Source organism: Dasypus novemcinctus, chromosome 7 (genome assembly GCF_030445035.2).
Source record: "Dasypus novemcinctus isolate mDasNov1 chromosome 7, mDasNov1.1.hap2, whole genome shotgun sequence".
NCBI lineage: Eukaryota > Metazoa > Chordata > Mammalia > Cingulata > Dasypodidae > Dasypus > Dasypus novemcinctus.
This window is the reverse complement of record NC_080679.1, coordinates 133811499-133836825: the sequence shown is the minus strand read 5'-3', so window position 1 is coordinate 133836825 and position 25327 is coordinate 133811499. Positions and strand designations below refer to the sequence as shown.

At 51.3% G+C, this 25327-nt stretch overlaps 1 protein-coding gene across 1 annotated transcript in view; it reads right to left on the bottom strand.

Moving 5' to 3' along the window:
• Positions 1–21558, bottom strand: part of MYO7B (myosin VIIB) — a 98188-nt gene extending 76630 nt beyond the window's left edge. Inside the window, 2 exon segments of the mRNA XM_058301178.2 lie at positions 12894–12935; positions 21414–21558. Coding sequence (XP_058157161.1) covers positions 12894–12911 — 18 coding nt within the window. The 5' untranslated portion in view covers positions 12912–12935; positions 21414–21558.
• Positions 21559–25327: the final 3769 nt, after the last annotated feature.

The following is a 25327-nucleotide window of genomic DNA, read 5'->3' as shown; positions in this document are numbered from 1 at the left end:
TTAAAATGTAAGAGGAACTTCCATGGAAGATGGTGGAGTAGGGGGCTCTGGGACTCAGTTTTTCCACCAAAACAGTCAGGAACTGTCTGAAACAACTGTTTTGACACTCTAGAGGCCAGCGGGACACTGTACAGCCTCTAGGGAAGAGGGGAGGAAGAGGCTGATGTATTATGGTAGCAGAACTGTAAATTGTTCTCTCTGTGCAGTGGCAACCAGCTCCCACCCCCCAATCTCATGGCAGGTTGCTGTGGGGTCCAGTCCCTGGCTAGGAGCTGCTGACAGAAAGGAACACACAGATCCTCTTCCCTGAGGACAGGGTTGCATGGTGATCACTGACTATGGCTTTTGATTAGAGGGTTTGGATCACTGGGGCCTGGACCTGAGGGCAGCTATTGTGTCAACCCAACCCAGACAAAGGCAGAAGCAGCCATTGGTTTAATCCTGCCCCCAGAGAGAGGCAGCAGCAGCTATTGTTTCAAACCTCCCTGTACAGGGCAAAGGTGGTGATTTAAGGATGCAGGGCTTCTCAGGACTGCGGGGGAAAGTTAGCTGAAGGGCTCCTTTGGCTGGGTGGATCAAGAACACTCAAAGCTTTGCGGGGCTGTCAGAGAAGTTTTTGATGCTCTTCCTGATTCCCTCCCTGGGACACTTTGGAGTAGGTCTGTACCCCTTTCGTGCATCCCAGCTCCTGCTAGGCTGGGAAAGACTGACTTAGGAAAGTTCTCCTGTGATGACCCTCCTCCCATAATTTGCCTTCCAGGTAAAAACAGCATGAGACAATGAAAGAAATTTTAAAATTCTAGAGGTAGACAGTCTGAGTAAAAGACCCAAATATCCAGGAGAGGGAAGTTTTTCTTCTAGGAAACAGAGGGGAAAACCGAATCCCTATAAACAGGGGAATTCCAAAACAACTAAGAGACAAAATCACAGAACAAGAAAGAGGCTCAGAAAGACAGGGAAAACTCTGCATGCTTCATTTGCCTTAAGCAGACCTTCCTGATAGGAGGGCTGAAGCTCAAGAAAATCTCTATATCATCACCAGCTGGTTAGAAAACCAGGAAAAGACATTCCAGAGAGTAAATCCCAGAGTTAACATTTTAAAATATTAAAATATACAGTGTGCAACAAAAGAGTACAAGACAAAGAAATGGGAAAGTATGGCCAATCCAAAGGAAGCAGATAAAAATACAGAAAACACTAATGAAAAAGATGAGAACATGGGCATACTGAACAAAACCTTTTTTAAAAATTATCTTAGAAATGTTCAAAGAGTTAAGGAAAGTACAGGGAATGAATGAAAAGATTTCAAGAAAACAATGAATGAACAATATGAGAGTCTAAGTAAAGAGACAGAAATTTTAAAAAGGTACCAAACAGGACTACTGGAGTTGAAGACCACAATATCTGAGATGAAAAATGTGCAGGAGAGTTTCAAGAGCAGATTGGAGCTGGCAGAAGAAAGAATCAGTGAACTTGAAGAAAGACATTTTAAACAAAGCTGAGGGACAGAAAGTAAAAAAAACAGTAAATGCAAAAATAGCCCAAGACTGCTATGGGACACCATTAAATGCGCCAGTATATGCGTTATGGGAGTCCCAGGAGGAGAAGAGAGACAGGGGCCAGAGGAAGAGTCAAAGATACAAGAACAAGAGAACTTCCCAAACTTAGCAGAAGACATGGATATGCATATCCATAAAGCTCAGAAAACACCAAACAAGATAAACATGAACTAAAACATACCGTCTGGGAAGCAGCTGTGGCTCAACTGATAGAGCGTCCACCTACCATATGGAGGGTCCAGAGTTCAATACCCAGGGCCTCCTGGCCTGTGTGGTGAGCTGGTCCACATGCAGTGCTGCCGCACACAAGGAGTGCCGTGCCACACAGGAATGGCCCCATGTAGGGGTGCCCCATGCACAAGGAGTGTGCCCCTCAAGGAGAGCCAACCTGGGCAAATAAAAGCACAGCTCGCCCAAGAGTGGTGCCGCACACGCAGAGAGCTGATGCAGCAAGATGATATAACAATAACAAAAAAAAGCGACACAGTTTCCCGGCACTGCATGACAAGAATGCAAGCGGCCACAGAAGAACACACAGTGAATGGACACAGAGAGCAGACAATGGGGGGGAAGAAGAAAGAAAGAAAGACATCTTAAAAACACGCACATACACCCCTTGTCATATATATATATATTTTCCCCTCCCTGTCTGTGGGAGGAGGGGCACCCGGCTTGCCTCAGTGGCAAACAGTGCGGCAAGAGGTGACACCGCCTCTGCCCACTGGGCCTAGACAAGGTGACCACGCCTGACTAGGCCTTTGCTGCTAAAGGCTGGCCGGCACCGCCCTCCCCCTTCCTATCTCCCGCCTAGCCCAGCTCTCACTTCCCCTCCCCCCTCCCTTAAACCTAATCTCTTAGTACGCTGTTTGCCCAGCAACAGCTTCAGCCTATCAAGAGTTAGCACATACTCTACTGGCCAATCACTAGCCCAATGCCAGAACATTGCTTTATATGGAAACAGCATTTGCCCTAGCCAATCAGAACCCGCCACACCACTCCCCAATCCTATAAATCTGCATCCCCTTCCGCAATAAACCAGACTTGTGCCATCAGCCTGTCTCCACGACTCCTTCCTGGGCCGTGCGCCCTCCACGCCTTCGGAGCCCCCGAGGGAAGCCTCAGCGGCCGTACGAGGCTTTCTTCCCCACGCCAGGGACCCCTCTCGTCCCATAACAGGGACCCCGTTTCGTCCCTCACCTGTCCCCCCACCCTGCTGTTTTTTGCTGTCTGTGTCCATTCGCTATGTGATCTTCTGTATTTATTTCTCTTTTTGTCTTCTATTCTTGTTTTTCTCCTCTAGGATTCACTGGGATTTGATCCTGGGGACCTCTGATGTGGAGAGAGGTTCCCTGTCTCTTGAGCCACCTCAGTTCCTGGTTTCTGCTGTGCCTCACCTTGACTCTCCCCTTCATCTCTCTTTTGTTGTGTCATCATCTTGCTGCATGACTCACTTGCATGGGCACTGGCTCACCGTATGGGCACTGGCTCACCACATGGGCAAGCTTTTTACTAGGAGGCCCCAGGGATTGAACCCAGGTCCTCCCATATGGTAGGCGGAAGCCCAATCACTTGAGTCACATCTGCTTCCCCTGTCATATATTAATTACACTATCAAACACAAAGGACAAAGAGAGTTCTGAAAGCTGCAAGAAAAGAGCAACATGTTACGTACAAGGTTGTTCCAATTATATTGAATGACAACTTCTCATCAGAAACCATGGAGGCAAGAAGGCAGTGGATTGCAATGCTTAAAGTGCTAAAGGAAAATACTGCCAGCCAAGAATTTTATATCCAGAAGACTCTCTTTCAAAAATGAGGGAGACAGGGAAGCGGCTGTGGCTCACTTAGTTGGGCTCCCGTCTACCATAAGGGAGGCCCTGGGTTCTCGTCCCAGGGCCTCCTTATGAAGGCAGGCTGGCCTGCACCCATGGAGCACCATCTGGCCTGCAGGTGCCACAGAGAGCTGACTCAGTAAGGTGACTCAACAAAAAAGGGAGACCAGCAAAAACACAGAAGAGCACGCAGCGAATGGACACACAGAGCAGACAGCAAGCAAGCTGCAAGTGGGGAGGGGAAACTAAATAAATAAATACAGACACAGAAGAACAGCTAATGGACACAGACAGCAGACAGCATGCAAAAAGCCACAGGGGAGGGGTAAAAAAATGAGGGAGACATTAAATTCTCAGGTAAACAAATGCTGAGGGATTTCATCACCACTAGACCTGCCCTACAATGTTAAAGGGAGTTCTTCAGACTGAAATGAAAGAACAATAGACAATGGTTCAAATCAGCATAAAGAAATAAGACCTGTAGTAAAACTTACCATTTGGGTATTTATAAATGCCAGTAGTGTTGCATTGTATTATTTGGTGTGTAACTCCACTTCTTACCTCCTACAGGTACTAAAATGCAAATGCTTAAAAAGTAACAATAAATCTAGGTTTTGGGACATACACTGTACAAAGATATAAGTGGTAACAAGTACAAAAATATGGAAGAGGGACAAGGGGGAATTGGAAAAGTGTATGTGCATGCTGTTGAAGTTAAGTTGGTATCAAAAAATATGTATTTGTTATATATTTAGGATGTTAAATTTTAACTTCATGGTATCCACAAGGGAAACAAATGAAAAATACAACCAGGTAGAAATGAGAAGGCACTCAATATGCTACAACACAAATAAATGTAAAAGTAGGTTTTAATGGAATTGAGGGACAAAAAAGGTATAAGACAAAGTCTAATAGCAAAGTGTCAGAATGTATTGTCAGCGTGACTTTAAATGCAAATGGATTAAACTCTCCAGTCAAACAGCAGAGATTGGCAGAATGGATGAAAAAAGCATGAACCATGGGAAGCAGATTTAGCTCAATGGGTAGAGCATCTGCCTACCATATGGGAGGTCCAGGATTCAAACCCAGGGCCTCCTGACCCATGTGATGAGCTGGCCCACACACAGTGCTGATGCATGCAAGGAGTGCCGTGCCACGCAGGGGTGTCCCCCACGTAGGGGAGCCCAATGCGCAAGGCGTGTGCCCTGTAAGGAGAGCTGCCCAGCGTGAAAAAAGTGCAGCCTGCCCAGGAGGGGCGCCGTACACACGGAGAGCTGATGAAACAAGATGACCCAACAAAGAGACACAGATTGCCGGTTCTGCTGATAAGTATACAAGCGGACACAGAAGAACACACAGTGAATGGACATAGAGAGCAGGCAACTGGGGGGAAAGGGGTGGGGGAAGGGAAGAGAAATAGATAAAAAAATAACTCTTTTTTAAAAAAAGCATGAACCAGGGGTGGGAAGTGGGGTATATGGGAATCTCTTGTTTTTTAATGTAACATTTTGTGTGACCTATTTATCTATTTTTAAAAAAAGACAATAATAAAAAGAGTCATAAAACAAACAAAACAAAAAAGCATGAACCAACTATATGCTGTCTGCAATAGATTTATCCTTAAAGTCAAAGATTCAAGTAGGTTGATGGAAAGGATGGAAAAAATATACCATGCCAGCAGTAGCCAACGGATAGCTGGGGTGGCTATGCTAACGTCAGATAAAATTAACTTTAAATTAAAAACAGTTATGAGAGACAAAGGGGGTCATTATATACTGATAAAAGGGACATTACAACAAAAAGATGAAAACAATTATACATATGCACACCTAAGAGCAGAGCCCCAGAATTCATGAAGCAAAAGTGACAAATTGGAAGAGAGAAATGGATAATTCCACTTTAACAGTTAGTCTTTGACACACCATCTTCAGTAATGGACAGAACACCTAGTCTAGTCAGAACATCAAGAAGGAAGTCCTTGAATGATGCTCCAAACTAACCAGCGTAACAGACGTATGCAGAACACCACACCCGATGAAAACAGAACACACGTTCTTCTCAAGTGCACCTGAATCATCCTCCAGGACAGATCATAGGCTAGGTCACAAAACAAGTCTCATAAATTAAAAAAATATTGAAATCATACAATGTATATTCTCTGATCACAACGGAATGAAGCTAGAAATCAGTAACACAGCGAGAAAGGGAAAATTTACAAATGCGGCAATTGGGCAACATACTCTTAAAAAACCAGTGGGTTAAAGAGGAAATCAGAAGCGAAATTAGGAAATATCTTGAGGTAAATGAAAGTGAAAATAGCAACTTATTGGATGCAGTGAAGGCAGTGCTGAGAGGGAAATTTATAGCTCTAAATGTTTAAGTTAAAAAAGTAGAAAGTCTTCAGACACTTAACCTCAAAACTGGAAAAACTAGAAAAAGAAGAGCAAACTAAACCCAAAGCAAGCAGAAGTAAAGAAATAACAAAGATTAGAGTGCAGATAAATGAAATAGAAAACAATAGAGAGAATCAACCAAACCAAAAGTTGGCTCTTTGGAAAGATCAATAAAATCAACAAACCTTTAGCTAGACTAAGAAGGAAAAAAGAGAGGGGATACAAATAATGAAAATCAGAAATGAAAAGGGGGACATTACTTACTACCAATTCTGCAGAAATAAAAGACTATAAGTGGATACTATGAACAACGCTATGCCAATAAATTAGATAACCTAGATGAAAAGGACAAATTCTTAGAAACACACAAACTACCTACATTGACTCAAGAAGAAATATAAGATCTCAATAAACCAATTACTAGTAAAGAGATTGAATCAGTAATTCAAAACCTTCCAACGAAGAAAACCCCAGGACCAGATCGCTTCACAGGAGAATTCTACCTAACATTCCAAAAAGACTTAACTCCTATTTCACTCAAAACTGAAGAGGAGGGAACTCTTCCTAGCTCCTACAAGGCCAACATCACCCTCATACTAAAGGCAGACACAGATAACACAGTAAAAGAAAACTACAGACAAATCTCTCTCTCTCTTTAAAGATTTATTTTGTTTATCTCTCCCCACCCCCTTGCTGAGTGCACTTGCTGTGTCTGTTCATCTTCCCTGTTTCTTTAGGAGGCACTGGGAACTGAACCTGGGACCTCTGATGTGCGAGGGAGGCACCCAATCACTTGAGCCACCTCCATTCCCTGCTTTGTTGTGCCTCTCATTATGTTTTTCTTCTCTTGTCTCTTGTTGCATGATTTTGTTGTGTCAGCTTGCCATGGCTGCCCATCACACCAGCTCGCTGTCTTCTTTAGGAGGTAGCAGGAACCAAACCAGGGGCCTCCCATATGGTGGCAGAGCTCAGTCGCTTCCTGGAACAAGTATCTCTTATGAATATAGATATAAGAATCTTCAACAAAATACTAGCAAACCAAATCCAACAGAATATTAAAGTACATATCCTGATCAAGTGGGATTTATCCCTGGTATTCAAGGTTGGTTCAACGTAAGAAAATCAATTAGTGTAATACACCATATTAACAGAATAAAGGGGGAGGAAACCACATGATCATCTCAATTGATGCAGAAAAAGCACTTGACAAAACACAGCACCCCTTCTTGATAAGAGTTCTTAGAACTAGGAATAGAAGGAAACTTCCTAACATGATAAAGGACATACATAAAAAGCCCATAGTTCATATCCTACTTAATGGTGAAAGATTGAAAGCATGCCTTCTAAGAACAGGAACGAAACAAGGATGCCCACTGTCAACACTGTTATTCAACGTTGTACTGAAAGCTCTTGCCAGAGAAATTAGGCAGGAAGAAGAAATAAAGTGCAGCCGAACTGGAATGGAAGAAGTAAAACTTTCCCTATTTGCACATGATATGATCCTATCAATGGAAAATCCTGAAAAATTCACAACAAAGCTCCTAGAGCTAATAAACGAATTCAGCAAAGTGGTGGGGTACAGGATCAACACCCAAAATATTAGTAGTGTTTCTATATACAAGCAATGAGCAATTGGAAGAAGAAATCAAGAAAAAATTCCATTCACAATAGCAACTAAAAGAATGAAATATCTAGGGACAAATCTAACCAAGGATGTAAAGGAATTGTATGCAGAAAACTACAAAACATTGCTAAAAGAAACTAAAGGAGACCTAAACAAAGGGAAGGATGTTCCATGTTCATGGACTGGAAGAGCAAACATCATTAAGAGGTCAGTATGGCAGTGGATGTGGCTTAGCAGTTGAGTGTCTGCTTCCCACAATGGGAGGTCCTGGGTTTGGGCCCAGTGCCTCCTAAAAACAAACAAAAACAAACAGCAACAAGCAAACAAATGAAAGGTCCAACTCGGGGAAGCTAATGTGGCTCAGTGGTTGAGCACCAGCTTCCCACATATGAGACCCCAGGTTCAATCCCCAGCTCCGATACCTCAAGAAAAAAAAAATGTTAGCTCTACCCTAAGCAATGTATATATTCGAATCCCCAATAAAAACTCCAACAAGATTCATTGCAGAAATAGAAAAGCCAATGACTAGCTAAAGCCATCTGAAAAAGAAGAATGAAGCTGAAGGACTCACACTTCCCAATCTTAAAACTTATTACAAAGCCACAGTAATTGAAACAGCACTGGCACAAGGGCAGACATGTGACCAATGGAATAGAACTGAGAGCTCAGAAATCCACCCTTACATTATGGCCAACTGATTCTTTACAAGGTGGCAAAGTCCACTCAGTTGGGAAAGAATATTCTCTTCAACAAATGGTTCTGGGAAAACTGGGTCTCTATTTGAAAGAAGAAAAAAATAAAAAAAGGAGGACCCCAGCTCACACCATATACAAAATATCAACTCAGAATGGATGAAAGACCTTGTAATGGATATCAGATCTAGAACTTCAAACTCCTACAAGAAAACATAGACAAACATCTTCAGGACCTTGTGTTAGGCAGTGGTTTCTTAGACTTTACACCCAAAGAACAAGCAGTAAAAGAAAAAATAGATAAATGAAACCTCATCAAAATAAAAATCTTTTGTTCCTCAAAGGACTTTATCAGGAAAGTAAAAAGATAACCTTCATGATGGAAGAAAATATCTGGAAACCATTTTTCTGATAAAGGATTACTATCTAGTATACATGAAGAAATCCTTCAACTCAAAAACAAAAAGCCAAACAACCTAATTATAAAGTGGGCAAAAGACTTGAGTAAGCATCTCTACAAAGAATATACACAAATGGCCAGAAAGCACATGAAAAGTTGCTCAACATCAGGATGCAGGTGACGTTCAGGTTGGTGCCTGCTTCCCATGTACAATCTAGGTTCAATTCCCTGTACCTACTAAAAAAACTAAAAGAAAATGAAGTCGCTCAACATTATTACCATTAGGGAAATGCAAATCAAAACCATAATGGGACACCATTTCATGCTCACTAGAATAGCTGCTATTTAAAAAAAAAGGAAACGAACAAGTGTTGGAGAAGATGTGGAGAAATAGTAAAATTCATTCATTGCTGGTGGTGATGTAAAAAGCGGTGCAGCTACTGTGGAAGACAGTTTGGCGGTCCCTCAGAAAGCTAAATGTAGAACTACCATATGACCCAGCAATCCCCCTCCCAGGTATGCACCCAAAAGAATTGAAAGCAGGAACACAAACGGTTTTGCACACCGATTTTAATAGCAGCATTATTTACAATTGCCAAAAGATGTAACTAACCCAAGTGTCCATCAACCAGTGAATGGATAAATAAAATGTGGTAGAAACATACAATGGAATATTATTCAGCCATAAAGAAGAACGAAGTCCTAATACATGTGAACATGGATGAACTGTGAAGACATCACATTGAGTGAAATAAGCCAGACACAAAAGAGCAAATAATGAATCGTTTTAATATTTGATTCAATTCGAATAAGCAAATTCCTAGAGTCAGAACCTAGAATATTGGTTACCAGGGAATAGGATGGGGACAGAGAATGGGAAGTTAAGGCTTAAAATGTACAGGGTTGGGAAGCAGCTGTGGCTCAATCAGATGAGCTCCCGTCTACCATATGGGAGGCCCTGGGTTTGTGTGCGGGGACCTATTTGTGAAGGCAGCTCGCCCGCACGCTGCAGAGCACCGCCCAGCCTGCAGACACTGCGGAACGCCGCTGACTCAGCAAGGTGACACAACAAAAAAAGAAGGCATCCAAGTGAGAACACAGAAGAGCCCCCAGCGAATAAACAGAGCAGACAGCATGCCCAAAAAAGCCGCAGGGTTGGATAAAAAAATGTACAGGGTTGCCACGTGGATGATGGAAATGCTTTGGTAACGGATGATGGTGTGGAGCTCAACAGAGTGAATGTAATTAGCCACACTGAAATACAGCTCCGAATATGATTAAAAGGGGAAATGTTAGATTGTATATATGGTAACACGATAAAAATTTTTAAAATTCACAGAACTACACTATACAGTAAACTGTAAATTGAACCATGGACTTCAATTAATAGTACAATTATAAATTTGTGCTGTCATCAAGCATAACACGTGTTCCACACCAAGGCAAGGTCTGGTGGGGTAGCATAGGGGAATCTCGTATTTTGTGCATGATTGTTCTATAAATCCTCAACTTCTCTAATAAAGAAAAAAAACACTTAAAAAAAGTAAAGGGCAATGAGTGAACTTAACTTTGTAAGTGTTTTTATTAAAGTTAAAACATCCAAAATATTATCCTTTCAATAGGTAATTAATATAAAAATATTAATGAGATATTAAAAAAAATTTTTTTTTTTTACAACACATCTCAGTTTGGGCCTTCCCAGGGCCGAGGACCACACAGTCTTGTGAAAACTGCCCTGGGGCAGTCTAGCCCTAGCATTCTCTCCTGCCTGCCCCGCCTCCCGCTGCACAGACCTTGCCCCCAGCGCCAAGCTCTGGTTCCCTGGGGCTCTTGCTGCAGTACCCTTTCCCAGTTGTACCTTTTCAGGACCTCTAGCAGTCCTAAGGCTCTCATCAAAACTCGTGGTTGGGATGCGGGTGTGGCTCAGTCCCTTGAGTGCCCCCTCCCACATGGGAGGTCCTGGGTTCGGGTCCCGGCACCTCCTAAAAGAAGGCAAGCAGACGGCGCCTCCTGCCACAACACAGACGAATGCCACCTCCCACCACAAGGAGTTAGACTCCGTCCCCACCGCACGAGCAGAGGCCACCAGCCAGCAGAGGCCACAGCCCACCGCAGCGGATGTGGCTTGGCCCCTTGGGAACTCCCCTCCCTGTGGGCGGACCCGGTTCGGTTCCCAGTGCTGCCTGGAGAAGGGGAGCAGACAGTGAGCAGAGAGATGAGAGAGCCATCTGGGGGAGGGGGGATAAATAACTAATAATTTTAAAGCAAATTTTTAAAAAGTGTTCTTTCACGCTCTTTGTAGAGATGCTCCCCCTCAGGGAACACACCACCTTAGATGCGCGAACAGGCCCCCAGTCACCACTGTCAGTCCACGTTCCTGGGGGCCTTCTGAGCTAAGGATCCCAGGGGTAAGCTCCTTGGCGAAGCAAGACTAGCTTTGCCTTAAAACCTCTGCACGACCCTCTTGTGAAAAGCGAGGATGGTTAAAAATGCCTATATACATATATGTAAAACAGGTATGTATGAGACTGTTTTTCTCTGAAACAGAACAAATGTACGTTAATGTTACAATATATTAATAACGGAGTATTTGGGCAAAAAAATACAACCAAAGCAAGCAATGGACAGTAGTAAAGTAATGTATTAATAATCTTCCATCAGTGGTTAAAACAAAAGGAAGTATGCCAAGTAAAAGAAACTAGACAAAAAGTATACATATTGTTTGGCTTCATCTAAAGAAAATGTAAATACAACTAAATTACAGATATGGAAATAGGCTAGAAGTTATGTACAGCAGGGGAAGGAGAGAGAGATTGAGAGGTGACTAAGGGGTAGGTTTTTGTTTTGTTTTTTAAAGATTTTTTTTCCTCTCCCTCACTCCCCCACCCCCATTGTCTGCTCTCTGTGTTCCTTCGCTGTGTGTTCTTCTGTGTCCGCTTGTATTCTTGTCAGCGGCACCGGGAATCTGAGTCTCTTTTTGCTGTGTCATCTTGCTGCATCAGCTCTCCGTGTGTGTGGTGCCATTCCTGGGCAGGCTGCACTTTCTTTCATGCTGGGCGGCTCTCTTTACGGGGCGCACTCCTTGTGCGTGGGGCTCCCCTACGCGGGGACACCCCTGCGTGGCAGGGCAGTCCTTGCGCGCATCAGCACTGCACATGGGCCAGCTCACCACAGGGGTCAGGAGGCCCGGGGTTTGAACCGCGGACCTCCCATATGGTGGGTGGACGCTCTACCCGTTCAGCCAAATCTGCTTCCCAGGAATAGGTTTTTCGTTTTCGTTTTTGTTTGGTTGTTTAGTGTTTTTTTGGAGTAATGAAAATGCTCTAACATCGATTGCAGTGATGAAGGCACAACTCTGTGATTCTACCAAATGCCGTTGATTGCACACGTTAGATCGAGTGTATGTTTTATGCATACGTTCAATAAAGTTGATTATTAAGAAACAAAAAACCAAAGACCCCGTCATGCTCCAAAGTGGCGCCGAGTTCTAATGCTTGGGCCTCAGTTGCCTGAAGCCCTTGCCGCCCGAGTAGTCTAGGCGTGACCTCTCCAGCCTAACGCAGCCTTCTCTCCGTCTGCTCTGCGGGCAGGTGCACGGCCTGTGGGTTGGGACTTGGCCGTGCAGGTTCAGTGCCGCAAGGAGCCGAGGGCCGCCCGGGGCTTTGCGCCCAGGAGGCGGCTACGTGGGGCGCTTTGTCATCAGGCAGGGCTGCGCAGCCCTGGGTTTTGTGGAACGTGGGGAGCAGGGATTCGGGGGGAGGGCAGGAGGTCCGGCCGGTTTGGGGCTCCCCTCTGGGCACCCCCAGCCCGTACACCTCTGTGCCACCGTACACCTCTGTGCCACCGCACACTGGCAGCCCTGGGCTGCCTGGAGGTCTGGCCCCAGCCACCTCTGCCGCCTTCCCAGCCCGGCTCCCAGGCCGGGGCAGGGCATCAGGCTTCTCACTCGCTTCAGCTCAGGGCAGTCCTGCGCTTCGCCCTAAGGACCTGGCCACCCTCGCCCGGGGACGCACGGGCACAGAGCAGCTGTGGAGGCCGCCGCAGCGGCCAGAACTGGTGACCTGGGCTCAGTTCGAGCTCCCCCACCCCGCCCCCTGAAGGTACCGTTGTTGTCCGTTCCCTCTGGGGCTCCCTGCAACGGCCCCAGAAGACACGGCCGGGAAACCTCCCCATCCTGGCCCAGGATGGCTGGGCCCCGCACGGACACAGCCCAGGGGCGCCGACGCGCCCACACCCTCCTCGGGGGTCCAGTCCTGCCAGCCCCCGCGTCTCTGACGCTTTCCTTGCAGGCTCTCGGTGTCTCTGCGCCCCCACCTCGGGCTTGCTCTTGCTCCGTCTTGGGCAATTCCCACGAAGAGCCCCTAGATCAAGCATTACCAGATGCGACTCTTACCAGCCGGAGCGCCGACATCCTGCGCCAGCCGCCGCGCAGCGCCTGCAGGCAGAGAGAGCAGACGGTCAGCGCCCCCTGTCCCCTGACCGGAGCCCCCGAGGGCGGGGCCCCTACCGGCTCCCTGGAGCATCCCCAAGTGCTTGGCATGTGGCCTGGCTCCAGAAAGGACACTGGAAGAGTGAGTCACGGTTCCATGCCAAAGGACAGAGGAGCCTTTCTCAGTTTCCCCGTTCCAGCACGCTTTTATGGCACGTCTATTTTTCACCCTGCACTGGGTTAGACTCAGGGATTGGGGGTGGCTAGAAATGGATTGAAGACACTGTCCCTGTCATCCGGAAGTGTGGATTTTACCTGGTCCGACATGTAGGGACACCCGCAGACACGCTACAGGCTTTGTCCTAAGCTCTCAGCAACCCTGACACGGGCTTTTAGACTGTAGTAACGACACCCGCCGCATCTGTATGTCGAGCCCTGCGGGCAGCAGCTCTTAGCAGGTTGTAGGCCCCATTTTAAGGTCCCCGGTTACACTTGTCTCCCTAAAAAGAGTGGGGGCCTCCTCTCCCGGTCCCGTCCACGTCCCCTGGGGACAGGAGGGAAGGAGGACAGAGCCACGGAGCCTGGGTGGATGTCCTTGGGGGCACCCCAGCCGCCCCTCGGATGCTCAGGCCCCGCCGCCTCCCCCACGGTGCCCTGGAGTGTCTGTCCACGGGGCACGGGGGCAGTGGCGTGGCGCGGCGAGCGAGGCCCGTTGTGCCACTGACGGGCTGCATGGGCTGGAGGAGCCCTGGGAGCACCCTGAGGCTCTGAGGGTCTCACACACCCAGGCTCAAGGCACCCTCAGAGCAGCGGCTGCCTGCCCGCCCCCACCCTGGGAAGCAGCCCAGGGCCGCCCCGGCTCCTGCCAGCAGGGAGCTCAGCCGGCCGGGCTCTGGAAACGCTCGTTCCCACTTCCCGGGGGGCGGGGGGAGCCAAAAAGGAACAGCCCCCCAGGAGGGTTCTGAGAAGAAACGCTGCTCTCCCTTTCCCCTGCTCACAGAACTTAAAGCGTGCCGCCTGTGGCAGGCTGAACTACGTACCAGTCTTGGATCGCTGCTCATCTCAACCCGCGCCTGTGACCGCGTCCCTCATTTCACTGCTCTTTGCTTATTGCACTTCAGGTACTGCCTTTGTTTTACAAATTGCAAGTCTGTACACTGAGTCGAGCGAGTCTATTGGGGCCGTTTGTCCAGCAGCATGTGCTCCCTCGGTGTCTCTGCGTCACATTTTAATTAAGGTATGTGCTCTGTGTGTGTGTTTATAGACAATGTGATTGCACACTTAATGTACTACAGTGTAGTATAAACGTAGCTTTTACACGCACTGGGAAACCAAAATATGTGTGTGACTCCCTTTCCTGTGGTGGCTGGAGTAGCAACCTCAGCCCCTCCAAGGCGTGCCTGAACCAGAGCCTTAAAATGAGAACCCGAATGTCACAGAAGAGAGAAAGGAAGAGACCAGCTGTGATGGACAGCCAAGGCAAAAGCCAGCGCCAGGAGGCCAGCCTTCAGGGAGAGAGCACGCTCTTGCTGACGTCTTGATTTTGGACTTCTAGTCAATAAACACTCGTTATTAAAACCAACCCATTGTGTGGTATTTGTCATAGCACGTCTGGCAAACGAATGCACCGTTTTAACCATTTTTAAGTGCACAGTTCCATGGTATTAAGTACATTCGCAGTGTAGAGTGACCATCTGCACGATTTCCAGAACGTTTTCACGACTCCAAACGACGGAAACTCCCTTCCCATTAAGCGATAACTCCCCACCCCTGCCCATTCCCAGACCCCGGTAACTTCTATTCTACTGCTGTCCTCATTTTACAAGTCAGAAAACCCAGGCTTAGAAACGATGAGTCTTTGCCAAAACTGCTCAGCTGGTAAACGAAGAAGGGAGTCTTTTGCCTGTCTCGGGAATTCGTGCCCTTTGCTTTACATCACCTGCTTTGGGAAAAGTGAAGAATCTGTATAAAAGAGCAGGGAGGAACCTGACCACGTCTTGATGCCCAGGCAGCTCTTTCACGGGGTGGGTGGGCTGGTCCCTCTTACCCTCACAGGACCCTGCATGGTCGTTACCTTGAGCTTGGCTGTCTGCCATTGCACCTGCTCCCCAGTCCCAGGTAGAATTGCAAGGCCCACCTGAAGCACCCCCCTCTATAGCCCCTGCCCTCCTTATCCATGGCTTCTGACCCCCCTTGGACAAAGCATGGTCCTTCTCCAGACTCCAGGATCTTCCCCACAAGTGTCCCTCCCACACTAGCCCTGCCACCCCCCGGAGGATGACCTGTGAGAACTGTCACACATCCCAGCACCCTCCCGCCCTCCCCTTAGCAAACACCTTCCCACTTCACGGGGACCCTCCATTTCTCCCCAACCCACTAGCCACCTCCCAACTTCATTCCCATGCCCCACTAGCCTGGAAGATGCCTCGAATCTCCTTTGGGAACAGAGTGGTAGTAGAAATACCCAGAAATGAACGACAAAAATAGAGGACCATAAGCTATGCTGCCTGGACCACCGTGGTCTATCATTCTCTTGCGAATACTGTCACTTCCCAGTACCTGTCCTGCTCCAACCTTGCAAACTCCCAACCCTGGAAATAGCCCGGCCAGGGATGAGTCACTCTACCTTGAGTGCACCTGCCCTCAGCCTTCAGAAATACCTCTGGCCACAGCCCCTATTTCAAATTGCCTTCTGCCTCACTCTACAGAGCACCCTGACCCCTGTTCACCCAGCAAAGAAAGACGCCACCTTCCACTCTCCGCTTCCAGCTCCACCCGTGCCCTGCCCACACCTACTCCTATGAACTCTGAAGCGACTGTCTCAGGGTAGGGGTTCCCCAATATGCTTCGAACTGGGCCCGGCTGTATCCATTACCCGGTGGCTTAAAATATGTCCACAGATTCTTTGACACTTCTCATCAAAAGATGGAGACTAGTTCTCCCTCGCTGAAGTGTGGCCGTAGTTCTTTGCTTCTAGCAAATAGAATAAGGTGGAAGAGGTGGGGGGTAGCCTTGTGGCCTCCTCCTTGCTCTCTTTTTTGGGTGGCTTGCTCTGGGGGAAGCCAGCTGCCATGTTGGGAGGACACTGGAGCAGTCCTACAGGGAGGCCCAAGTGGCAAGGGCTGAGGTCATCTTGACTGTACACTCACGAGGGTCCCTGGGCCAGACCACTCAGCTAAGCTGCTCCTGGATCCCTGACCCTCCAGAAACTGTATGAAATAATCAATATCTGTTGTTCTACACTACTAAAGTTGGGGCTAATTTGTTACGCAGCAGTAGGTAACTAACACATGCACTGTTCCCTCTCCTGGCTCTTTCCTCTCCACATAGAGACAAATTCATCTTAAGGTGAATTTCCTTGACCTCTTGGCCCCCTCGTTATTCCCCTCGTCTCGCCTTTGCTCCACAGCCAAGCTGCTTGAAAGAGCTGCCCCGTCCCGCTGCCTCCACTCGCTCACCCTCCGTGCCTTCCCACCCCTGCCGTCACACACATCCACACACGGCGCCCTGGCCCCCCAGGGCCTGCGCTGCCCGCATCCGACAGCCCTACTCCTTCGTGCTCTCTGTGCCCACGCCTCCTTTCCGGGCCCTGTGCTCGGCTCTGCTGGACTGCTCCTTCCTGGCTGTCCCTTTGCCCTGGGGCGTCCCTCAGATTCCTCTGGGAGGGGCTGGCTGTTTTTGTCTGTCTGGCAGCCTTCCTCCTTTTTCCTTTTTGAGGAGCTGTTTCTCTCCTCATCCAAACCATGTTTCAGACAGTTCGAGCCGGGGCCAAGCATCAGCTTTCCCTCTTAAAAAGAGCGAGCAAGGGGGCCTTTAAGTGAAACTACACGAAAGCACCCTTTTCACTGGTTGACCGTCGAATATTAGCGATTTCAGCTGGCATGGAGCCTGGCCGCTCCTGCTGCCGAAGTCCCCGCAGTGTGCGACCAAGACGAGCTGCCCCACCCCTGGGGAACCCAGGGGCCACCGCAGGACCCATGCCTGTCCCCTGCAAATGTCGCCGAGTCAGCTCATTGGACCCGCTTTATGCACACACCCCCACATGTCCACCTGGCACGTACACACCTGGCCTCAGGTTGACGGCGCCCCTGGAGCTGCACGGTAAGTGTGCCTGCCCGTCCTTCCCTCCCTCCCTCCCTTCCTTTCTCCTACTCCTTGTTGTTTGCACTCGTGTCTGTTCACCATGTGCTTGTCTTCTCTTCAGGAGACATCAGGAACTGAACCTGGGACCTCCCATGTGACAGGAAGTTGCCCAATGGCTTGAGCCACCTCCGCTCCTGCTTGTGTAGTGTCTTTCATTGTGTCTCTTCATTGCATCATCTCGGTTCCGTCACCTTGTTGCGTCAGCTCGCTCTCTTCCTCGTCTTCTTTAGGAGGCACTGGAAACTGAACCCGGGACCTCCCATGTGGTAGGTAGGCGCCCAACTGCTTGAGCCACATCTGCTTCCCCAGCGCACCTGCCTCCTGAGCCGTGGCTCCCACCCACCTCTTCAGACCTGCATCAAGTGTCCCTGAGCCCCTCTGACCCTGCTGTCCCCAGCAGAGGAAGCACCTGCGCCTCTGCTCCCCCAAGGACCCGGGCCCATCCTCTGGAAGGGCTTGCCCTGCCCTGCATCAAAACACTTCTTGTACACCCAGCCCAGGAGAGCGTGCTCTGCACCGGTCTGTGGTGCCACCCGCCTTCCCACACACCTGGGAAGGCAGAGCCCTGGAGAAACCCCGTCACTGCAGATCCAGGTCCTCGAGGAGCCCCTGAACTTACTGCTACCGCCAAGGTCACTTCCCTCACTTGTCTCCCCTGCAGAGGGACAGTCAGGCATCTTCTGAGGACCTCGCTGCTTCTCACCTCGAGGAAGGCACTACATTTATTACGTATTGCCACTGCATATACTTTGCTCAGGCCTTGACTGCCAGGAAGCTCAGAACAAATGTGGGGCTATGCCTAGCAAAAGTACCAGGCGTTTCCAACGTGCCTCGTGTCTACTAGACTTTCCCATCCGTCATACTTTCCTACCTAAATTGTCCTTCATGCCAGGTGCTCGTTTATTTTATTTTGGATTCTCTTGTATGATATGTATCTTTTTAAACTGCCTCAAATCACTCTTTCTTTGTTTGCATTTAGAATAAAGCAGGCAATGGATGCATAGCTAGACTGAGAGACAGACCCCTGGTCGGAGCAGGGGCTCGGGCAGCACCGCTCAGCCCCAGGTCGGAGCAGGGGCTTGGGCAGCACCGGCTCCCAGATCAGAGCAGGGGCTCGGGCAGCACCGCTCAGCCCCAGGTCGGAGCAGGGGCTCGGGCAGCACTGCTCAGCTCCAGGTCGGAGCAGGGACTCGGGCAGCACCGGCCCCCAGATCAGAGCAGGGGCTCGGGCAGCACTAGCCCCCAGATCAGAGCAGGGGCTCGGGCAGCACCGCTCAGCCCCAGGTCGGAGCAGGGGCTCGGGCGGCCACTGTGCTACGAGTTCTTCCACAGCAGCACTTTCATTTCGCCTGTCCAACAGCCCCGCTGTTAGATTTCGAGGTCCCGGGGTCATCTCTGGGTCCGTGCTTTGTCCCCAGCGCCCCTCCCGAGTGCTTGTGCTTAGCCATGCTCTCCCCAGATACTGGGTGTAGGAACTCCCTCTCTGAGCTTCGGGCTGGCAGCCAGGCTCTCCACTAATGCCAGGGCACTGGCGTGTCACCTCTGAGCCTGGGGTGGTGGCACTCTCCCCTAACCCCCGGGTGCAAGGCTACCCAGTCCTCGCACAGCAGCAGTCCCACCTTTTCCACATAGTGGGTGGGCCCGCTCTCTTGGCCCTTGAGCTCTTTCTTCCTCCAGCTCGTCCCTTCTCTGTCCCTCTCAGTGCAGGCTGGCAGTGGGCATTTCACACTAACTTTCCCCAAACACTGTCAACTTTGCCCGCAGTTCCGGGGTCCAGACCATCAGGTGCTGGATTTCCCGCAGGTGCCTCCTGGAAGCCTGCACTTCCAGCCCCGACCTCACTAAGTGGCTGGCAGCATCCGTGCTCAGCCACGCTCTCTCCAGCAAAGGGCCGTTCAGGGAAACCCGCGCACGGAGCCCGGCCTCTGCGGACCCTCTTCCCGGAAGCCCGGGTGGGTCCCTGATAGCGCCGACTCTGCTCCTCGCCTCCGAGCACGCTATCTGGACCGGCTCGGAAATTTCCAAATCGCCAGTTTGTTTCTTTGGGCTTAAGAGTTCAACCCTCAGTTCACCTCTTTCCTCTCTCTTTTCTCTAAAAGCAGCAAGGAGAAACCAGACTGCACTGTCCCCATTCAGCTTGGAAATCTCCCCAGCGAAATAAATATCCCAGCTCATCACTTTTTAAGTTCTGCCTTCCAACCAACCACAGAACACAATTTCACCAAGGTCTCTGCCACTTTCAAAGCGGGGTCGCCTTTCCTCCAAGTTCCAATGATTATTTCCTTCTAAAGGTCTCACGGAAAGTGTTTTAGCATCCATATTTCTGCCAACAGTGTGTTCAAAGCCATCTAGGCTTTTTCTATCAAGCACCTCACAATTCTTCCAGCCTCTACCCACTACCCAATTCCAAAGCCGTTTCCACATCTTAAGTATTTGTCATAGCAGCACCTCCCTGTTTTCGCTTCCTAACTGCTAACACAAACACCGTAAATGGGTTGGCCTAAAAAAAGGAATTTATTATCTCACGGTTTCAAAGGCTGGAAGGCTTGCTCCCTCCCAGAGCTGATACCCTCTGGCTGACCAGCAGTCTTCGGGGTTCCTTGGCTTTCTCATCACATGATAGACGACAGCGCACACGGCGGCCTCTTCTCCTTTCTCTTCTGAGCTGTTGACTTCTGGCTTCTGGCTGCTCTCTGCGCTTTGCTTTCCGTGCGCAGTTTCCTTTGCGTATGAGAACTTCAGCCATCTGGGATTGCGTCCCACCCTCTTTCAGTTCGGGCACCCTTAACTAATAACAAAGGTCCTGCTGACAGATGGGTCCCCACCCACAGGAGCGAGGCTTGGCACCTTTCTGTGGGGGACCCAGGTCAATCCCCAGCACCGTGCATTTGCTGAGTGTCCGGTCTCTGCTCAGCTCAGGGCAGGTGCGGGGACAAATACCCACCAGACAAGCCCACGCCCTCCAAGCACTCCTAGTGCAGCGACTGCCATGTGACCTTGGGCAAGTCGTTCTACCCTCCTCCGTGGCAACGTCCTTTTGTGACACGTACAACAGTTCCTGCCTTTCCTCCCTGTGCGGCTTGTTGTGTGGATGGAAAGACTGTGGAAGCCCGGGCCGTTACGAGACTCCGAGAAAACGAAGCAATGCCAAGGCAGACATGCAACTGGGAAATGCCCGCCCCAGCTGGGGCTCTTCTCCGAGTGTCCCCAGGCCAAGAGCTGAGGAGGCAGCAGCGCCCAGGAGAGTTGCAGCCGCTGCCCGCACAGACACGGGGGGTCCCACCTGCTCAGACACAAGGAGGTCCCCTCCAGCACAGGCACGAGGGGGTCTCTGCCTACAGGGACACACAGGGGTGGGCAGCGCCCCTGACTGCACACGGGGGTCTCCCTGCACAGTCACACTGAGTTTTGGGTCTCTACCTCATGCACCCACGAGGACCCCTTTCTGGGCAGACGCTGGGGGTGCCTGCTTGTACAGACACACAGAGAGCAGGTCCTGGGACGTGGCCATCAGGACCAGACGGCCGCCACCCCCTCGCCTGGGGAGATGGGGGGCTTCCCGCAGCACGGCAGAGCGGCTCTTCACAAAGAGGCCGTGCTCCGGGCAGAGGGCCGTGGGCGCCGGGCTTGGGTCCCGCCAAAGAAAGCATTTGGCTCTTCTTGGACCTAAAATCCTGGACGGACTTCGGGGGCTTAGTGGGCTGGAGCAACTCAAGCCCAGTGAGCCCAAGTGAGCCTGCGGGAAGGAGGGTGCTGGGGACAAACCCCCGGGCTTGGGGTCCCGCTGTGCGGCCCTGGGGGAAGGCCCCTCCCTGCGAAGGGGAAGGGGCACCTGGGGCTGACACGTCCAGGGCCCGTTTTGGGGGGAGGGCGCGCTTTCAGAGGTAGTGAAGCAAGTCCGGTGGGCTCGAGCGCGGGCTTCTCCCCCCCCACAGGCACCTCACCTTCCCCGCCGCGGCTTCCTGGTTCGTAAAGTGGAAGCAGGAGCCCCGCTGGCCTGGGAGGACCCCGCGACCGGGCCTGCTGCTGGCACAGAACGGGGCCTGGGGTCCTGGAAGCCAGGCTACCCCCAGGGCCCCGCCATGCCACAGCAAGACCCCCCAGCGACGGAAGAGACCTCCACTGCACCCTCTGCCCGCGAGGCTGCTTCCCACGGCACCTGCCAGGCCAGCTTCTCCCCACTTCTCCTCGGCCCCTGGGGGGTCCCCCAGATGCCCTGGATCGAGCCCCTGGCTCTCTCCCATCCTGTTTCCTGGCTCTCCCGCAGGCCTGCACCTGCTCCTTGCCGCTGGCAGAGAGCATGGGTGCTCGGTGGCCCCACCTGGCCCGCTGCCCCCTTACCTTGTCGCTTCGGAGATCGGGCGACTCCCTGCCCGTCGCCCCTGGCACCCTCGAGGGCAGGGAGAGCCGGCCCAGCAGCGGCTTCCGGCGTGTCAGGGAGTGCGGGGGAGAAGGGGCAGTTGATGGGCCCGAGAGAGGAAATGGCCAAGCCCTCTGGGCCCCTGGAATTTATTGCGGGACTTTGTCCCCGGGCACCTCCACTCCCCCTCGCCAGCCCGCCGCCCGGCGGGAGCCACACGCCTGCTCTTTAACCCCGGCCCCTTCCGCAGGGCGTGGCTGCGGCCTGCCCCGGACACCGTGGGGTCTCCCTCCGTGCCCCTGCTCTGGCCACCAGCCAGACGCCGTGGTGACAGTCAGCTGGTCAGGGTGGGGGGCTCCGGCAGGCCCCGAGGAGCCCCCAGCGAGAGGCTTGCTCCCCGGCACCCCACCTTCTAATTGGGGCATCAGCACGGGAGGCCCTGGGGCGGGCAGGGGTCCCAGTGAGCAGAGAGGGCTGGGGCTGGGACTTGAAAGAAGGGGAAGGGGCTCTGAGGCAAATACACCCCCTCCTGAAGGGAGGGCCACAAGGCGCCGTGTCCCGGGAGAGGCCAGACTGGAGGGGAAGGACAGTGGCCGCGAGTGCCAGGGAAGGGCGAGGGGCGATGCGTGGGTGCCCGGTGCTGGAGGCGGGGGGAAACGGGCGCCTCAGCCCCCTCAGCCTGCAGCCCTTTCCCCGGGGGAAGAGGGGCTGGCAGGCGGCCCCCCTGGAGCGGGGCAGGCTGCGCACCTTTCCCAGGGGTTGGGAGGGACGGGGAGCTCAGGGAGACCGCGTGGGGAGAAGCCGCCACCCCGCAGGTGGAGTTCAGGGAGCAGGGCCGGCAGCCCCCGAGCTCGGGCGTGTTGGGGAAGCTGGCGGGAGAGAGGAGTAGCCCGCGGCAGAGAGGAGGCCCAGCAGCCCCAGCGAGGGCGGGGACGGCCCCCCGCGGCGGCCGGTGCTCCTGTGGCGGGACGCACGGAGACCCCGACCCCTCCTCCCAGGGAGCGAGGTGGGCGCCCTTGGTGAAGGGCCGCTTGGAGGAAGCAGGTGCGCTGAGCCCTGCGTCGACACGGCTCCTCCCCCCACCCCCAAACGTCCCAAGTTCGGGCCCTGCTCTGACTCGCCCCGTGCCTCCCAAAAGCTCATCCAGTTTCTGGGTCGACATTTGCTTTCAGGGGTTCACACTGCAGGTGGCCCCTCTGGTTTAGAAGCATGCCCCTGGCACGCCTTCGGGGTTGGCACTGCCTGTCTGCGGCAGCCCCGCGCAGAGACGTCCTCTGGGGCCCTCCTCCACGCCCCGCGCGCCGTGGGAAGGAATATCTGTGGAGAATAGAATGACTTAGGAGATGTCCCTCTCCAGGCTTATGCCTGTCTCCAGCAAAAGCCTATGACGACATTGTAGATACTCACAAACGTGCCTCCCGCTTTTCTTGCACAGTCAGCGTTACACCATAAGCAGTTTCTCAGACGACATCGAACTTAGCCCTCGAGGCTGCCCCACGAGAGCTCCCTCCTTCCTCACCGCCCTTTAAGATGGTTTAAGATGGCCGTCAGAGCACACCCAGCCTTTCGCTGTCAAGTCTGGCACCGCAGCAAACAAAGCTTTATGCCAGTAAAAGATCTCAGACGGGGGAAGCGGAGGTGACTCAAGCGACTGGGCTTCCGCCTACCTTAGGGGAGAAGCCAGGTTCAATCCCTGGGGCGTCCTGGTGAAAAAGAAAAGAGAAAGTGTGCCCGCATGGTCAGCCAGTACCTGCGTGGCGAGCCGAGCGCCAGCGCAAGATGTCACCCAGCAAGATGATGACGCAACAAAAGAAAGACGAAGGGGAGAGTCAAGGTGAAGCGCAGCAGGGACCAGGGACTGAGGTGGCACAAGTGACAGGAAAACTCTTTCACATCAGAGACCCCCAAGACTGAATCCCAGTGAATCCTAGAGGAGAAAAATGAGAAGAGAAGACAAAAAGAGAAAGAGATACAGAAGATCACACAGCGAATGGACACAGACAGCAAAACCAGCAGGGTGGGGGCAGGGGAGGGGAGGAAAAAAAATTTCCCAGGCAGGAACTTACTGAAGCCCACATATTAGTTGATAGCCTTTGTATTAGTCCACCGAAAGGGTGCTGATGCAAAATACCAGAATCTGTTGGCTCTTATAAAGGGTATTTATTTGGGGTAGGAGCTTACAGTTACCAGGCCATAAAGCGTAAGTTACTTCCCTCACCAAAGTCTGTTGCCACATGTTGGAGCAAGATGGCTGCCGACGTCTGCAAGGTTTCAGCTTTCCTGGGCTCCTCTCTTCCTAGGATTCGTTCTTCTCCAGGTTCAGCTGCTCTGTTCTCTCCACAAAGCAAGCTGTCGAATATCAGGCAAACAGCTTATCTCTCTTTCTGGGGCCTCTGCCTCTAACGGAACCTTCTCTCCTTCCTCACTTATCTGTTTCTCTGTTTTTTACTTCCCAGTGCTCCAATATCAAAACTCCCAACTCCCTTCTCTGCGGTGCGGTTTCTCTGTGAGTCCCCCGCCACCAAAGGCGGGGGACTCAACATCCTACTGACATGGCCCAATCAAAGCCTCAATCGTTATTTAATCAACTAAAAGTGAAACCTCTGAATCCAATGTAATCCAATATGCCCAGAGGAACAAACCTGTTTACAAACATAACCCAGTCTCTATTTTTGGGATTCATAAACAATATTAAACTGATACAACCTTTCTCAAGTCCTCCGCCAGCAAAGACCTGATCTGAGAGCTGTATAAGTTACCAGGGCACCACAGGGGACTCCCCAAGAGGCTGTTCTCCTGGAGGCGTAGGCTTTCCATAGCTGAGGCACCCCCAGCCCTGGAAATCAAGAAGAATGGTTAGTGGTGGGCAGGGGAGACCCTTCTGCCACACGGGTGCCCACACCTGGCTCCCCCCATGCCTAGCTCTCCTCCCACCATTCTCTTCAAGATGCTAATATTCTGTTAACTTTGAAAGTAAGTGCTTGAGCTGAGCCAAAATGCCTCCATGGGAGAACCAGTGGTTCATCCCATTCCCGTCAAAGTGAGCCCACTGTAGCATCGTCATGGCAACTAGAGCAGTTTCTTTCACCTCTGCCAACACACCGTAGAGCAGCCTGAAGTGGCATGCTTCCCTGGTGGCCCTAATCTTTCCATCCAGCATATAGCAGCCAAGTTAGCCATTAACTCTACAGGTAGAGGGACTATGCTTTAGAGAATTTTAGAATCTTCAGTCTCAAAAAAAGCCAGCATGGAATGAGGGTTTACTGTGTGCTGGGCTCTGCCTGTGCCATCTGATTCAACCCTTGTTAAAAAAAAAAAAAAAAGAACTCTATAAATTAGGGGTGCTGAACCCCCATTTTATAGGCAGAAAGTTAAAGCCGAAGAGGTTAAGCCGCTTGCTCAGGTCACTCAGCTACAAATGACAGAGGTAAGATTTGAATAGAGGCCTACCTGATCCCAAAGCCAGTGCTTATCTCACTACATTGCACCACACCAGCCAGCAAATAAACCTGGACCACCCGGCTCCCTTGCCCCCAGATGGAAGAGGCATCCTAGTTTTGGAGATTTTCAGAGAAGGTGATTCCCCAACTTACATGCTCTAGCCCCGGGTCTGAAGGGCCTTTCCTCTTTCATTTCCTTGGTCTCCAAGTTGGTGCTGGGACAGAGGAATATCTGGGAAGAAGAGCTCCAATGTTTCCCTGGACACACAGTAATACATAGTATGAGTGTTTACCGCAGGACACATTCTACCCATGGAGCCCAGGGTTTCTCAGCCTCAGTGCTATTGACCTTTTGGGCTTCTGGGGGGGCCTGTCGTGTGCATTGCAGGACGTTCAGCAACACCCCCGGCTGCTGCTACCCACTCGATGCCAGCAGCAACACCCCCACCCAGTGG